Source organism: Primulina eburnea, chromosome 11 (genome assembly GCF_022965805.1).
Source record: "Primulina eburnea isolate SZY01 chromosome 11, ASM2296580v1, whole genome shotgun sequence".
Taxonomy (NCBI): Eukaryota; Viridiplantae; Streptophyta; class Magnoliopsida; order Lamiales; family Gesneriaceae; genus Primulina; species Primulina eburnea.
Window position 1 is genome coordinate 37,176,406 of NC_133111.1, and position 18,759 is coordinate 37,195,164.

The 18,759-nt window shown below is 35.7% G+C and overlaps 1 protein-coding gene across 1 annotated transcript; it reads left to right on the top strand.

Annotated features, from left to right (window-relative positions):
- Positions 1 to 15,124: 15,124 nt before the first annotated feature.
- LOC140804636 (WUSCHEL-related homeobox 1-like) lies at positions 15,125 to 18,424 on the top strand. The gene is made up of 4 exons (XM_073160708.1): positions 15,125 to 15,497; positions 15,715 to 16,029; positions 16,335 to 16,417; positions 17,905 to 18,424. The coding sequence occupies exons 1-4, from the start codon at positions 15,332 to 15,334 to the stop codon at positions 18,304 to 18,306; spliced, it is 966 nt and encodes a 321-aa protein (XP_073016809.1). The 5' UTR covers positions 15,125 to 15,331; the 3' UTR covers positions 18,307 to 18,424.
- Positions 18,425 to 18,759: the final 335 nt, after the last annotated feature.

An 18,759-nucleotide genomic window follows, 5' to 3' on the forward strand; every position in this document is an offset into this window, starting at 1 on the left:
GCGAAATCTCGTTTTGCATGATTCGCGCTCGAGCGGTCAATCTTTACCGCTCGAGTTCGGAGCCTTCTGTCCAAGCCTCGGCGATTACACACTGGCGCTCGAGCGGTAACTTTCTGCCGCTCGGGCGCCAGGCATTCTGTCCAAATTCTCCATTTATGATTCATTGGCGCTCGAGCGGTGCTTTTCTACCGCTCGGGCGCCATAGGTTCTGTCCGAAATATTGACTTGTTATGCACCAACGCCCGGCTTCCTGATTCACGTTTTATTTAGCCCCTGTGATATTTGCTAATCACAATTCTGACAATTAATCAGCATCTGATTACAGTAGTTAAATCTTGGGCATTACATTTTCAGTCCTGACAAACTCTAGTCGAATAATACATTTTTCAACCAAGGCTCGAATAAAATGATGTCTTATATCTATGTGTTTAGTTCGAGAATGTAGAACATCGCTCTTAAAAATGTCTATGGCACTAGAGTTGTCACAATACACAATCATTATGTCACTATGGAACCCGTAATCATTAATTATTTGATCCATCCAGATAAGTTTTGAACAGCAACTGGCAGCTGCCACATATTTAGATTCAGTCGTGGACAAGGAGACACAGTTTTGTTTCTTGCTAGCCCATGATACAAGATTATTTCCTAAATAAAAACACCCTCCTGAGGTGATTTTTCTATCGTCTAAATTACCTGACCAGTCAGAGTTAGTGAAACCTGCCAAGTTTGTGTTTGTATCATGAGTGTACCACAAACCAAATTCTAGTGTACCTGCAATGTATCTTAATATACGTTTCACTGCTTTTAAGTGCGAAATCTTCGGATCGGCTTGGTACCTAGCACATAAGCACACACTGAACATGATATCAGGCCGAGTAGCAGTTAAGTACGGAAGGCTACCAATGATGTTGCGATACAAGGTGTGTCAACACCTTCGACAACACTATCCTCAGACAGTTTTTCACTCGACCCCATAGGTGTTCTCACATGTTTTGAGCTATTGGTTGAGAAATTTTTGTAAAATTTTTTGCATACTTGGACTGACACAAGAATATACCATCATGCAATTGCTTAACTTGTAATCTAAGAAAGAAATCTAGTTCTCATACCATGCTCATTTTGAATTGAGAAGACATGCAGTCCACAAAGTTATTCACAAGTATTTGAGATGACCCACCGAAAATAATATCATCTACATACACTTGACATATAAAAATATCATATTTCAATTTTTGAATGAAAAGGGTTTTGTCAACCTCTCCTCGTTTGAAACCCAAATTTATCAGATAGTCGGCTAACCTGTCGTACCAAGCCCGTAGAGCCTGTTTCAGTCCATACAGAGCCTTTTTCAGTTTGTAGACATGGTTCACGTGGTGAGGATCTTCAAATCCCTTAGGTTGACAGACATAAGCTTCCTCATTTAAAATGTCATTCAAGAAAAGACTTTTCACATCCATTTGATACAATTTAATACACATATGACATGCAACAGCAAGGAACAATTGTACAACCTCCATTCGTGCCACAGGTGCAAAGGTTTCATCAAAATACACCCATCAACATGTGTATACCCTTGAGCTACCAATCGAGCCTTATTTCGAATAATTTTACCGGATTCATCTGTTTTATTTTTAAATATCCATTTTGTTCCAATAACATTGACGTTCGAAGGTCTGGGGACGAAGTCCCACACATAATTGCGGACAAATTGTTCTAGTTCTTCATGCATGGCATTGACTCAAAATTCATCTTTTAATGCAACATTAACGTTTTTAGGTTCAATCAAAGATATAAATCAAGAGTGACCTACTTGAGAATACGTGGAGCTCATGCACACCAACCCGATCATTTTTCAATAATTAACCTTTTTCTTTTTCCTTGTCTGCACATCTTCAAATACTTCACCAATGATTTGTGATGATGGGCGATTCTTCTGAATTTTGCTGGGAATATCTTTCTGAAAGTTGATTATCACGTCATCATCATCATTTTCATTTTCAACGACTTCTGTTCTGTTTGGTGGTGGTGTTGTATCTGGTGTTGTCTTACTGGTCTCAGCACCAGTCCCAACACCGGAACTAGTCAATGGCTCACTTGTATCCAGTAGTCCTTCGGTATCATCCTCTACAGACTTTCCTGTTAGGTCAGCACAACCATCAAACACTACATTAATTGATTCAATGGTAGTTCTAGTTCTCAGATTAAAAACACGGTAAGCCCTATTATTCATTGAATATCCGAGAAACAGACATTTATCACTTTTGGAGTCAAATTTCGCAAGGTGATCACGATCATTTAGGATGTAACAGACACAACCAAATATATGAAAATACTTAAGATTTGGTTTTCTTCCCATTAAGATCTCATAAGATGTCATGGTAGATCCATTTCTCAAAAACACACGGTTGAAAATATGACAAGCAGTATTCAAAGCTTCAGCCCAAAAGTGTTTTAACACATGTTGAAAGCTTAGCATGAGCCGAGCCATTTCTTGAAGAGTCCGATTCTTATTTTTTGTTATTCCATTTTGTTGAGGAGTTTTAGGAGCTGAAAATTCATGTGTTATTCCTTTCTTTTCGCATAATGATGTAAACAAGGAATTTTCAAACTCCTTTCCATGATCAGTTCGAATTTTAATTACTTTCTCATCATGTAAATTCGTAATTCTAGCATGCAACTTTTTAAAGACATCGAAGGTGTCTGATTTTTCTCTTATAAAACTTATCCAAGTGAAACGCGAGAGGTCATCAACACACACAAATGAGTATTTCTTACCGCACAAGCTTTCAGTATCCATTGGACCCATTAGATCCATGTGCACAAGTTCAAGGTACCGTGTTGTCCCAAAGTGTTGCAACACCAGATGGGCAACACGCGTTTGTTTACCTTTCAGGCAAGGTCCAAAAACATAGGTATTTCCGGAACTTAAATTAGGCATACCTCTTACACAGATTCTTTAAGGTCTTGAAGCTCACATGATCAAATTTTTGATGCCAGAGATCTAGATCATTTGTTTTGGAACTTCGGCAGTCATCACCTTCTCCTAATTGGTAGCAATTTTCGGCAGATCGAGCACATGTCATTATATATATATTAGCATTATCAAAAAATTTACCACTGTTTTTGTTGAATTTAACATGCAAATCATCATCACAAAGTTGACTTATGCTGATTAGATTTGAGTTTAGTCCTTCAACATGTAAAACATTGTGCAGTTGCGGAAGTCCTTCAACTTTCAGGGTTCCTTTGCCCACAATTTTTACTTTATCACCTCCACCGTAAGTTACACGCCCACTTTTTACTTCAACATAATCAGTGCGGTATTCTCTGGTTCCGGTCATGTGGCGTGAACATCCACTATCAAAGTACCATATTCCTGCAATGTTAGTTTTAAGAGAAGTATAAATGACATTGCATTGAATTCCAGTTTTAGGTACCCATATTTGCTTTGTGGAAGATTTCTTGACAGCGGTGTTGTGCTTGGCGTTGGGCAACACTTTGTGCAACACCTGATTTGAGTGTCAATTCAGGTAATCATTTCTTAATTTGTAGCAGAAGGGTTTGATGTGCCCAGACTTATAACAGTAGTGACATACGAAACGACGCTTTCTTTGCTTAGGTTGAAAAGTTGAGACTTTCTTCTTGACATGAGCCTTGTTTGATGAAGAGAGAACTTTTGAAGGTGCGGAAGTTTGACTTGATGAATTCGGCTTCTGTTCAGTGGCTAATTTTGTGATTGGTACAGTTTTCGTAGGTGGATCCAACCTTACGGGGACAATGTAGTCTTCAACACTCTTCACGAATATTGGAGTCTTTGAACCCGCGTTGGATGTTTCAGCGTGTTCAAATATACTTTCAACATAGCCAAGACCAGATATGTTATCCTTCCCCATAGATAACATTGTGTCAAGTTTTGATGAGCTTATATTGAATTTATCAAGAGTCTTTGATGCCTTCTCAAGATCATTCTTAACCTCACACAATTCGAGATCCTTTTTTGCTCAACAAGACTTCAAGATGAGACAAACTGCTTTTTAAATCAGTGTTTTCTTTTGAGATTATGGAGTTTGTCTCATTCCTCTTAAGCCAGTCATCATAAAGTTCTTCATACATCACCTGGACAATTTCAACAGTGAGCTCTTCATGGTCAATTTCCTAGATTTTGTCAGCAACTGTGTTCTCTAAAGATTTGGCATTAAGACATAACGATTTTGACACAGTGTTGCAACACCACTAGCAACACTAGAAGGATTAACCTGCAGTTTGTATATATCTTTCTGAATGGTAGATAGAGAAGTGCAATCATCTCCTTCCTTCAAGTCGCTATCTTCATCGGTATCGTCGTCACTTAAGGAGACTGCCATGTTTGTATTTCTACAGAGTCGGTTGGCATACTCATTTGCATAATGACCGAATCCAGAGCATTCTCGACATTGGACTGAATCAAGTTTCTTTGTTTCTGTTCGACCCGATGAATCATTTCTCGATCTGAAACTTCCTTGAGTTGATGGAGTTATTTTATTCCTTTCAAAAGGAACAAACTGTGGTCTTGATGTTGATACAATATTCTTCTTTTCTATCATTCTTTTTAGATAGTCGCAAAACTTCTTTGTGATTAAGGAGATTGATTCTTCACCAAGATCAGAATCCTTTGCCTCTTGAATTAGGTTATTCACAGAATCATCAGTGGTTTGTAAAGCAACAGCCTTCCCAGTGTTTCTTTTCTGTAGGTCTAGATTCATCTCAAATGTTCTGAGGGAGCCAATTAGGTCTTCCAGATTAAGTGCAGATGTGTCCTTGGATTCATCAATAGCATAGATTTTGATAATAAAACGCTCAGGAAGGGATCTCAGGACCTTTCTAACGAGTCTTTCATTTGACATAGGATCACTGAGACTAAAAGCCTCATTTGCAATATCATGTAATCTACAATCATATTCCACAATAGTCTCGTTCTCCTCCATCCTTAAGTTTTCAAATTTAGAGGTTAACGTTCTGAGTTTGGTTCAGCGAACACTTTCAGACCTTTCGCAGTTTTTTTGAAGTATATCACAGGCTTCTTTGGTAGAGATGCAGTTGGTAATTAGGCTGAACATGTTGACGTCAACAGAGTGAATATAGCATTGAGTGCCTTCGAATTAAAGTTCGAGGTTTGGACTTCATAATTGGCCCAAGTATTCTCTGGTTTACTTCTGCTATCACCATCAACGTCAACCGTCCTTGGTGGAGACCAACCATCTAAGACTCGTTTCCAAGCACTTTCTTCGATGGATTTGATGTACATCCTCATCTTAACTTTCCAGAGGGCATAGTTTGAACCATCTAAGACTGGTGGTCTAAACACATTACTTGATGCTAGCGAATCCATTTGGTTGTCAGTGTATTTCCTGTACGAACAACAGAAGACAAAATCAATCACTTAGTGTATCAAGTGTTGGCTCTGATATCACTTGAAAGAATTATTGCGCATAAATTAACAGGAAATAAATATTAAAAACTAGTATATCAGAATTGGGAGTTGTACTCGGTGTTGACAACACTATCACACAACACGGCAGCGGAAAATTATTATTTAACTCAGATATAACTTTAATAAATAAACACTTGGATTAAATTTTTCACAAGTACAACGACTTGTGCGACGCCTCATGGAAAAAATTTCACTAGAAAATTATGTAAATCGTTTACACTTAAACAATACTAGTGAAATTAACACAACTAAATTCCTTGACACTCCAAGGAATTAACATGCATCAAACTCTCAAAGTAAATACTAGATGTATGAAAACAAAAACATTTTGCTTAAAATCAAACGAAGCCACTCTTCGATCAACACTCTGCGTCAGTGTTGTTCTTGAGTGTTGGCAACACCAATCAGCAACACAGTCACAAGGTAGGCGGACAACTCTTGCTCTTATTGCAAATCTTCAAAAATTGAATCTCCATCAGCAAAGCTCCTGTAGCCGTCAGAATATCTTCTTGCTTCACTCTGCTCCTTTATTGATAATTGACCCACTTATATATAGTCCCTTTTTGACCTAGATATTCATAGAACCTTCCCACCTATAAACAAGGAAACTAGAGTTTAATATGAATCAAATTCTAATCCAAAGTAACTGCACTATATCTTATTGATAAGTTCCTAAATAATTCCTAATAATATGATTCACCATATCTAGGAAAGCAAATCTATCAGTTTAGTCTAGAAGTGCAAAATCAAAATAAAATCTCAATTGAATTAGGAATTAAAATATTCCTTTCAATTTGAATGTGGCCTCGGTGGTGATAATACTAACATAATTTTGTACGAAGTTCACAAATAGTGTGATGACTAGTTATTGTGGCGTAGATCATTTCACAAGGCGTGCGTAAAGTTGGCAGATGAGTTTTAACTATTACAATCGGATCTCAAAATCGAGGTTATGTCTTAAACTTAGGACATTGAATGTGTCAAATGAGTTATAAGTTTAGTTATGGGAAGAACTGAACTGATATATATCAGCTGAACTGATCAAATCAATTTTAAAACAATAATTAAACAGTTAAATACACAAGATATATTTATGAATGTTCGGATACTTCAACTGCTCCTACGTCACCAATTCTAACATCTCGGATAATATCCACTAAAAGACTTTTATTTATACAACATCTTATACAAATCCACTCCAGAAGGACATCACCCAACTAGAACTCCTAGCACTCAACATTGCAGGCAGTACCTAACATTCCCAATAATGTTTAACATCTTTTATCCCAAGACTATAAACACAATGTTTAATATCTTTGTGTGAGGAATTGTCACGCCCCCAGACCGGGGTTAGTCGACATCGGCGTTGTTTTACAACCTGGAAAACAACAAGCCTCGTAGCACAGTATAAACCAAAACCAGTCTATTATTCATAAAATCATCGTCTTTACAACTTAAATAAAAATATGCGGAAGCGATAAACATAAACTAAGCTTTAAAACTTCTGGAATAACTCGAGATCTCCTACCATCCCCAAAATTTGCTCTTGCTCATCTTCATCCATTTGCTCTTCTTTCTTATCTGGGTGGGAATGAAGTAAGGGGTGAGTATTTTGGGAAATACTCAGCAAGTGGGGGCCGATCGTGCATAACAAATATCGAGGATATATATACGAATAAATTATCGAATCTCAATATTAAGCATGTTGAATCAAATACTAACACAAATACGAATATAGCACTGAAAATCATCTCATTTTCTATGGTTTTTACTGATCAGTCCCCTATATGTTACTCTTCTAAGGGGTGAGGCCAAAGGAACGGTTATTATAACCCACCGCATCAGGGCCTAAACAAAGCATATCAAAGTTCGGAATTTCCTTTACCATTTCTAAATCAAATCATTACAGTGCATTTCAAATAATTCAACATGCTTTCAAATATTATAACTGATATCGAAAAACGAATAATTCAGGGGATTTCATACCAAAAGGAAATGAATATATCATGCCGATCGAATTTTCAAAGTCATATTTAATTTGTTTTCGAAATATATCATGCTCACTTAAAAAGAAAATAAGTGTGCCAAATCTTTTATATAATAATACATATATATTCAAAAGTCCACTTTAAAAATAATTAAACAAGTGAACCGTATTTATCAAAAGAATATAAATATCGAGAGCCACTTAAAATAAACATAAGTGTGCAATTTTATATAATAATATCAAAAATCCTCTTACGAAGGAATACATATATCAAAAGCCCACTTACAGTATTCTGACTGCTCAAGGAAACGTGAATGGTGAGATTGCGGCAGAGCTTCGCTACTTGAGGATGAAAGCTTCGAAAATACGGTGATGCTAGAGAGGATTTCGAGATTTGGGAGTGCAAGTTCTGAATGAAGAGTCCTCCTATTTATAGGCACGGAAAATCAGCTTACAAGGTAAGCTCTGAAGTCGCTCCACGAATGACGCTGATGGCTAATCAAATGGGTAATTGCACTAATCTCTCTCGGATGAACGTAGACTGCTTTCTTGTACAGGTTCGTGACGTATCTGGACTGTATTGCAAATTTGCTAGCTTCCTTATTGAGAAAACTTCCTTATATACAATATAATATTTCCAATTAGGTGGATATCCAGCATTAATTTACTGTGTATCTTGCACTGGATTTCGATTTCCATGTATTATTTATATTTTCAAATTTATTATAACTCGAAAATAAATTCTTATACATGTCTATATTTAATTAATTATGTGCCCAAAAATTTGGGTTCTCACATCCCTCCCTTCTTATTAGAAGTTTCGTCCTCGAAACTTGAGTCGGTTTGACTTTCAAAAAGGTAAGGATATTGCTTGCGCATTTTCTCTTCAAACTCCCAAGTAGTTTTCTCGTTCTGTGTGTTTTGACTATTGCACCTTGACGTAGGGAATGATACGTCGTCTTAGTACTTGGTCCTTGGTGTCCACAATATGAATAGAGACATCTTCATATTTCAGCTCTTCCCCCATGTTACATTTGATCATTAGCGGTTCAATTTCCATAACATGGCTTTGGTTCGAGGTGTATTTCCTTAGTTTGGACTTGTGAAATATATTGTGGATTCTAGATATATCTGATGGCAATGCTATTCTGTAAGACAATGTGTCAATCTCTCCAGAATTTTGAATAGTCCTGCGTACCGAGGTTTCACTTTTTCAGCTTATTTGAATCTAATGATTCCCTTATATAAGCTTTTTCGCCCAATGTGAATTCCATTGGTCTCCTTTTAAGATCAGACTAACTCTTTTGCTGGTCTTATGCAACCTTGTGTCTATCTTTGATGATGACCATTTTTTCATTGTCTCTTGGATTAGTTCTAGCCTAGTTATGACTGTCTCCTCTATTTCTTCCATGCACAGTGATGAACGACACTTTACTTGTTGGCATACTTGTCACTTAGATATAAACTCGGTGACATCTCTTTTCATTATGCTTCACTAGAAACTTACTTTCAAATCCCTGTACATCTTTGTACTACCTGGGTGGGTCGGGAATATTGACTTATGTGCCTCTTACATCACTTCTTATCGAAGATTGTTGATATCTGGCACACATAATCGTCCTCTCATTCCTAGGATTCCGTCTGGGTCCACTTGAAAATCTGATGACTTTATTTTCTTGGCTTGTTCTTTGAACTTCTCTAGTGTCGTGTCTCGACTCTGATTTAACTTGACTGCTTCCCGAAGGCATGGTTGCGCGGAGAATGATGTTATGTTATCTTACCCATGTTTGAATCAAAGGATCGGCTACCTTATTTGCTTTGTTGGCGTGGTAGCTTATTGTCAAGTCACAGTCCTTGAGTGACTCTATCAACCGTCTTTGTCTCATTTTTAATTCTTTTTGAATGAACAAATATTTGAGACTTGGTGGTCAGTGAGTGAATATTTCACACTTGACATCGTAGAGATAGTGTCTCCAAATTTTCAAAGCAAAGATCACTGCTGCCAACTCGAGATCGTGAGTATGGTAGTTTTGCTTCTGTGGCTTTAGTTGACTAGCCTCTCTTCCATGAGTACGCCTCTGATATCTTCCTTTGATCCTTGTCCTCAGTAGATAATACCAACATTGGTGTAGATGCTCTTCTCCTTTAATGTTTGAAAGCTCTTTAACATCTCTCTCTTCAGTTGAATTCATAGTTCTTTTGTGCGAGTCTCGTCAGTGATACGACTACTGAAGAGAAGCCCTCGACGAATTTCCGCTAATAGCCTGGTAATCTAAAGAAGCCTCTAATTTCGGTTCCATTCTTATGTTTCGGCTAATCTAGATTTGCCTCTAATTTCTTAGTTCCACTGATATTCCTGATTTCGATCTCACATGACCTTATTCTGAATGCTGACATTGGGGTGTCTTCTGCTCTGACCTTTAGCTGATGATAGCATGTCCTCAGGTCAAGCTTAGAGAAGATTGTAACTCTTTACGTTGATCGACAAGACCGTATATTATTGGAAGAAGATACTTATTCCTGATTGCGATCTTATAGAGTTCTCTATAATCTATACACAATCTCATACTTTCATTTTTCTTCCATACAAATAGGACTGCAGCTCCCCAATGAGATGCACTTGACATAATATGCTTTTTGTCTAACAACTCTTAGACTTGTTCTTTTAGCTCCTTGAGTTCATCTGGAGCCATTCGGTACAGTGCATTGGAGATTGGTGCATCACCAAGTACCGAATTTACTCGAAATCTACTTCACCATCCAAGACCATTCCAAGAAGCCTTTCTAGAAAAACGCCCGAAAATTTTCGTATTACTAGAATATCTTCCAACTTCAGCTCATCTACTCTTGCACTTTGTTTACCATTGCTAGGTAAATTTCTTCGCCCGATATTATGGCTTTCCAAGTCTGGGAAACAGAAAAAAAATGTATTTCCGTTCCTTGGCGTTGCCATGGTACCTGATTTCTTCTTGGTTCGGGGTTCAGAGTTTGACATTCTTACTCTGGCAATCTACTATTGCATGGCTCTTAGATAATCAGTTCATCCTTAAGATGGCGTCAAAATCTATCGAAGTGAGTTGAATCAAGTCGGCACTCAATATATGCGATTGATGCTTATTTAATCTTATCTTGAAATTATCCCGATTACTATCACAAAAATTAAAACCCATATAGAATATTGAAACTTAACTCAATATCGATCTATAGCTTAAAATCCGAAATTATAACATAGTCGTTATCTCAAATAATTATTCTTTTACTAAATCTTACTTTTATCAAGATCATGAGCCTATCTATCACACTCTAATACAAAGGAGTTCATTAAATGTCATTCCCTTTGAATCATTCTTAGTACCATAAAAGTCAAAACTTATTGTACTATACTTTCCTTGATACCCATCAATATCTCATAACTTATTTTATTTACGTAAGGTCATAGCCTACTTGTTATCCCAAAATAATATAAATTCTTTAACCTGGAGATATTGTCTCACAAGATATTCCAAGGTTGAAGGTCCTACATATTTAAAGTTAGCGCTTAACATTCTTAATAACCCAAACTTAATACCCACACAATTAATTGTTACTACAAAATCAACTTCTCTATTGGAATACCCAAAACTTGTGATATAGTTTTTATATCAACTTTTCTCATATTAGTTTCCATAAATAACTTATCATCCCCGAGTCAAATCTTTTATCTTAAATTAGAAATTTCAGTCAACTTATCTCTTATAGGTATATTCCCAAAAATAAATACAAATACTAATTGTTCTCATAATACAATTCCATAAAATTTCGACAAGTAGTTCAAGAAACACGTTGAACGGGATTTTTCGAGAAAGTTTCCAAAAGTATAAAGTTTGGACATTGACCCATGGATAAAAATAATACGTTGAGAGGAATCTAGAACAGTTGACGGAATTAAATTCTGAGTTTTCTACGAAATGTTATGAGTTCTACGAAACTTTCCTAAAATAACAAAAACGCAATTTCGAATATCTAAATAAAGGAATTTCGTGTTTTCAGACTATGCCTCGCAACAAGTTGTGATATTACTCGTTGGTCGTTCCGAATGGGACTGCATTGGTCGATTTTTAAAATTCCACCGATTTTTTTTTTTCCCGAATAATTTTCTTCCCCAACCGGATTATGAACCTGGCGGCTCTGATACCACTTAAATGTCACGCCCCCAGACCGGGGTTTGTCGACATCGGCGTTGTTTTACAACCTGGAAAACAACAAGCCTCGTAGCACAGTATAAACCAAAACCAGTCTATTATTCATAAAATCATCGTCTTTACAACTTAAATAAAAATATGCGGAAGCGATAAACATAAACTAAGCTTTAAAACTTCTGGAATAACTCGAGATCTCCTACCATCCCCAAAATTTGCTCTTGCTCATCTTCATCCATTTGCTCTTCTTTCTTATCTGGGTGGGAATGAAGTAAGGGGTGAGTATTTTGGGAAATACTCAGCAAGTGGGGGCCGATCGTGCATAACAAATATCGAGGATATACATACGAATAAATTATCGAATCTCAATATTAAGCATGTTGAATCAAATACTAACACAAATACGAATATAGCACTGAAAATCATCTCATTTTCTATGGTTTTTACTGATCAGTCCCCTATATGTTACTCCTCTAAGGGGCGAGGCCAAAGGAACGGTTATTATAACCCACCGCATCAGGGCCTAAACAAAGCATATCAAAGTTCGGAATTTCCTTTACCATTTCTAAATCAAATCATTACAGTACATTTCAAATAATTCAACATCCTTTCAAATATTATAACTGATATCGAAAAACGAATAATTCAGGGGATTTCATACCAAAAGAAATGAATATATCATGCCGATCGAATTTTCAAAGTCATATTTAATTTGTTTTCGAAATATATCATGCTCACTTAAAAAGAAAATAAGTGTGCCAAATCTTTTATATAATAATACATATATATTCAAAAGTCCACTTTAAAAATAATTAAACAAGTGAACCGTATTTATCAAAAGAATATAAATATCGAGAGCCACTTAAAATAAACATAAGTGTGCAATTTTATATAATAATATCAAAAATCCGCTTACGAAGGAATACATATATCAAAAGCCCACTTACAGTATTCTGACTGCTCAAGGAAACGTGAATGGTGAGATTGCGGCAGAGCTTCGCTACTTGAGGATGAAAGTTTCGAAAATACGGTGATGCTAGAGAGGATTTCGAGATTTGGGAGTGCAAGTTCTGAATGAAGAGTCCTCCTATTTATAGGCACGGAAAATCAGCTTACAAGGTAAGCTCTGAAGTCGCTCCACGAATGACGCTGATGGCTAATCAAATGGGTGATTGCACTAATCTCTCTCGGATGAACGTAGACTGCTTTCTTGTACAGGTTCGTGACGTATCTGGACTGTATTGCAAATTTGCTAGCTTCCTTATTGAGAAAACTTCCTTATATACAATATAATATTTCCAATTAGGTGGATATCCAGCATTAATTTACTGTGTATCTTGCACTGGATTTCGATTTACATGTATTATTTATATTTTCAAATTTATTATAACTCGAAAATAAATTTTTATACATGTCTATATTTAATTAATTATGTGCCCAAAAATTTGGGTTCTCACAGGAATAACTCAGTTAAACAATAAGCTCAACTCTTTGTATATATGAGTGATTGTGTGTGAATGTGTGAGAAATGATCTAATCAATACAACACGAAAATGTTCTCACACAACTGGGCTAACTGCTTCTAGTAAGTTGATATGAAATGAGCGTGCTCTCTGTCTTCTTCACACACTAGTATTTTGTTGTTGTTCCGCTTATTCTTCAATGGTCTTGATCTGGTATTTATAGTCGCTTAGCTAACCGTATATGAAGACTCAATAATAATGTATGTTGTATTTGCATGTGCTTCTTTATGATATGTCTCTTTATTCTGACAACTGTTCTGGAAGCTTTCCTCATTTAGCTCTGCTGTAACGTACATTATTGTACCTTCTTCTGTGAAGTAGCTTGCAGCTTGTACCTTGTATATTCGTGTTTAGCTGGATTCCATTTGATAGTCTTGTCGTGATATGCGAATTGATCAATTACAATTGATGCTCTGAACTGGTCTGGTGAACTGGTTCTTTGAGCTGGTCTGGTGAAGTCAGTTTGGACTGGATCAGTTTGGCAATCAGTTGGCGTCTCGATAGCTTCAGTTTTGGCTCCGGAGCTGGTCAGCTTGGGACCTGATCAGTTTTAACATTTCTGCACACTAGTTAAACTTGTTAGAAACAAAATAACAAGTTTTGTTGTTAGAAACAAAACAACAAATTTTGTTAACATCAAAATCAAGTTACAAACATAAAATGGTCCAACAGCTTGTATTATTATTTTTTGTTTCAAAATTATGTTTTATCTTTACTTTTTAATGAATGGGGGTAAATAAATATTTTTGAAATCAATTTCAGTTGTTGATGATATAAATTAGATAAATGAAATACAAGGTCAAGACAAACGAGAATTAAACAAAATCTGGGAACTTCTAATATTAACGTTCATGTTGGTCGAGACAAGGTAAAAAAGGTAAAATGTTGCGGAATAATGTGATGAAATACTACAACCTAAGACAATAATGAGTTGAGATGCTTCATGCTTGGTGGAAAACTCGACTCGAGCTTGAATTCAAAAGTTACTGTCATCATGGTTTCAATCAATTGAGTTCGCATTTATTTTTAAATATTAAACAAATGTACCATTTTATTCTTAATTTTGTTATAACGTACGCATTATAATTAAATATCCAATTTTTGAGCTTATCTGTGAATTATTAAACATGGAAACTTGTAAAAAAAATTGAGTTGGTGGAGAAGCTTGTTACAATCGAGTCTCGAACTCGAGATGTCGTCCGAAATTTAAGATATTGGTGTCAGATGGGCTACTAATCATCCATTAGAAAATTATAATTTTAGTAAATATGTATTTTTGTCATTTATAGTTTTGATTATCTGTATCGTCAAATTTTATTATTATTCTTATTACTTATATATTTCTAAGATTAGTCGGTTTTCATCATGACTGTTAACATGACAATGCATACGTCATTCTCATGTTGGTGTCACGTCCAAAAAAATATAAAATTACACACACAAAAAACAAAGTAAAACAAAAATATTCGACTTAAACTGAAATTTAATAACACAGATAAATCACAGTGTTGTCTAGTCGTAATCAAGTAACATGGGTGGGACTCGAAATTGACTCGGCTCGATCGCACACTTATTCCAATCTCTAGTTCCACATGTTGGTATTGAAATATTATGTTTCATACCCCTATAATGTTACTTATTAACATATATATACATATATATATATATATATATATATATATATGTATGTATATGAATAAAATTTCTGTAGAAAATCCGAAGAGTGGGCAGTTGGATGGAGAATAAGTGCGAAAGGCACGAGAGAGGGAGAAGAACAATAAATGTGGTTGTAAAAAATAAGGTGATGAGGCCTATGATAACCCTCATCATCGTCACGTCGTTTTTCATTGTTCAGTCCCTTTCTCTGAAACTCACATATGCCATTTGCTTCTTCTTGATCTTCTTCTTCTTATTCTTATTCTTATATATATATATATATATATATATATGACAATTCATTTCCATTTCTCTTTTTTACAATATATTACATTTTATACTCGACTTTAATTCTCTAGCTTCTCTTGAATTGATAATATAATTAAGTAGGCCAGTACTGATACTGTTGATACAAGTGTAACATATGCCACAAAATTTTCATGTTCAGTTATTTTACTTCTTACTCTAGCTTGAGAAGATTAAGAAATAACCAAATTCGAAGACAAGAAGATAGATGTGGATGATGGGATGCAACGACGGCGGAGATCAGCTTTGTAGCGTTCAAGATTCATTAAATGGACGGAAACTCCGCCCTTCCATGCCGATAACCGCGGCTGCCACCACATCCGCAGCTCACAGCCATGGGACCGATCATTTTCTTGCCCTAAACCATCACTTTGGCAAGTTTTTTTTAATTTAAAGTTGTTTCTCAGAAATATATGTGTCTAAATTTAACATAATCAAGACTAGGTTTAATTCATGGGATTCTTGCCCCCCACAAAATGCCACTAAAATTTTAGTGCGGGATTTTAAGGAAGGACTAGGTCTTGAGCTAATTCGTTCCCATAAACCCATTTGACTTGCTTCTTTTCTTGATTCTAATGCATATTTCTGCAGTGATTGCTGAACAAAACAAGAAAGAATTTAGTGCACAACAAGTCGTGGTTAGCTCCCGTTGGAACCCGGCTCCCGAGCAGCTCCAAACCCTCGAAGAATTGTATCGCCGAGGCGTCCGAACCCCGTCCGCCGAGCAAATCCAGCACATAACAGCGCAGCTCCGACGATACGGCAAGATCGAGGGCAAGAATGTGTTCTACTGGTTCCAGAATCACAAGGCCAGAGAACGCCAAAAACGGCGACGCCAACTCGATCAAGAACCTCATAACGTGAACCAAATTCCCAACTTAGAAAGAAAGAAACAATCATCAGCAGGTACTGACTGAAGGGTTAGACTGGTAATTAAAAGCATAGATTAGCTAGCATTTATATATCCATACGTTTTTTTTTATATTTTCGACCCGCTTTAATGCATGAAAGTTACAAAAGAAAGAACCGTGCGGTTCTGTATAGTAACACACGATTCCTCTTCAGCGATCCGATTTGTTTTCAAGTGTAGTATTCGTCACGGAAAGCTGTCATGATGGTTGATTTTGCGATGCATATTGTTTTCATATTCAGATAACCTCTAACAAGTTGTATTCTGTTTTGTTTTTTCTTTCTGTCCACTCTTCTCGCAGGAGAAAATGGGTCAGTATTTGAAGTTGAACAGACTTATAAGAAGTTGGCATCTCCCAAAAAATCCACCGCCACTATTGCACAGGTTTTTTTTTTAAACTTTCACCAGTACCCTTTGAGTTTGATTCAGAATATTTTTTTTTGTTCTACACAAGTTACCCTTTTGTTTACTATAGATTTTAGAAATTCTTGGATATTCTAATTAAAGCACCAATATAAAAGTTTAAGTACTAGTATATATCTCATGATTAGCCAATGATTACTTGCATTTGAAAGATCTCCCATGATGTATATCTCACATGAAATATATGTATTAAAAAAAAATCATGTTTTATTGAGAGTATGAGCCATATCGAATGTGTGACATGGACATATAGTGATGTTTAAATCGAGGATCTTCCCCCTAGAACAAAAAAATAATACTTAATTTGATGTAAGTTTTAGTCCCCTCTTCATTTTCCGGGACCATCCTTGATTGACATGGGAAGTAGCCAAAACCTTTTGGTTTGAAGGAGAGAGCCTGAAAGCTGCATATGTGGGTGTTTTTCTGGCTAGCTAGGAAACATGTTTAGGTTAAGAAATTAACTTCAATGGGCACTGCTACTGTTATAGAGTTCTGCTCAATTGCTCTTTGTTTGCTATTTCTTTTTCTTTCCACCTACATTTTCGTGGCACTTTATCATGTGAATAAATGAAATTTTATTTGTTATTTGCTTATATATATATATATATATATATATATATATAAGGGAAAAAACGGGGAGAAGTCCTAGCTATATATATATATATATATATATATATATATATATATATATATATATATATATATATATATATAAGGGAAAAAACGGGGAGAAGTCCTAGCTATACGTCCTATATTCAATGGTTTATTACATTTTCAACAAGGTAACTCGCAATTTTTTTTATTTTGGATTATGTTCTCGGTCCATTTATGATCTTACTCTAATCATTTGAATTTTATTTTTCAATTCTATTCATTTTTTTGTTCAAATACTGACAAGACATCAGCACCACGCACATCGTCAATTTTCGGTATAAATTCATCAGTTTTCGATGTCGGCTTTGGTTTAAAAAAAACTAAAAGTGCAATTTAGTTGACCAAAGCTATAATTTGACTGAATAAAAATGAAAACGTACGAGTTACGAAACAAAAGTTGCAGTTTTCTTTAGTATCCGATATTTCCTATTCAATATTCCTATATGATTGACATTTAAGTACCGGAGCACTAAGTTTCCCCCCCCCCCCCCCCCCCACCACCACAACAAAACTATAGCAGTATTTACATATTTTACCGGAAAATGTTGGTATCGGTATTATTCAAGCGTCGTCAAAGCTTTATTTTCGATCGATGGATTTTTTTTCTTCTAATAATTAGAATAGAAAGATTGACAGTCTTTTTTTAATTTCCAAATATTGTACTTCTAAGTTTTAAGCAGTGAAATTTGACAATGCATATCTTCTCTGCTTAAATTTTTGTGTACAAATATATAACATAATCTAATTTACTGAGATCTAATTATTTATGATCCCTATGGAATAATAAATATTAGAAAAATATGCCAAGACGGGGGGCAGAAGGTAATAAAGCAGATGGATGGGTACAGTTCAATGAGGAGACAGAACTGGCGCTGGAAGAGAGGAGAAATCCCAGTCTATGGCAAATGTTGCATTTGTCGTCTTCTTCTTCTTCTTCTGCTGCATCTCCCAACAACCTATTTAACTCATCATCTGGCGCCACTGTGGACACAAACCCTTTAAACCACCACCATTTTCCAAGCCTGCATGAACAGTGCGGCGGAGCAGCTGGTGGTAGTTGTGTGGAGGAGCACACGAAGACCCTACAGTTGTTCCCGGTTCGAAGCGGCGGCAGGCGGCCATGCGAGGAGGAGGAGGATCAATCCATCGTAGCTCCTGATTATCAATTTTTTGAGTTTCTTCCATTGAAGAAATAATTATTAATTTTTTATCCTTGTTTTTTTTTTTCCTAAATCATTTATGTGTAATATCTAATAAATGTAGTGATGACATGAACGATACGATGGTTTTTGTGCTTGGATTTATGTTTCTTGATTTTTGTTCGTTTTTCGCTGGCATAGTTGACTATTCTAACATATTATTGTATTCCCTCGTAATATTTTAATATATTATTACTAAAAAATTCAAATTTTAAATAATCACCAATATAATTGTGGTAAAACAAATATATGATTAGATAATAGTGTAAATAAATAATATAGGAAAATAAATAATTCGAATATATGATTTTAGGTAAATGAATATATTTATGCAATTTAGTTTTATCCGCACGTTTAAGAATATCAATTAAGGGGCACTTCTTTTATATATAGTTCAGATATCTAGTGCAACGGCATGATCAATATTGCATGGTACATAGTCAAGATTAA

Bases quoted from the DNA above. Each gene is read 5' to 3' on its own strand.
- LOC140804636 (XM_073160708.1), top strand. From the start codon at position 15,332: ATGTGGATGATGGGATGCAACGACGGCGGAGATCAGCTTTGTAGCGTT. The intron at 15,498-15,714 runs GCAAGTTTTTTT...ATATTTCTGCAG, and splicing joins TGCCCTAAACCATCACTTTG to TGATTGCTGAACAAAACAAG. The intron at 16,418-17,904 runs GTTTTTTTTTTA...AATAAATATTAG, and splicing joins CCACCGCCACTATTGCACAG to AAAAATATGCCAAGACGGGG.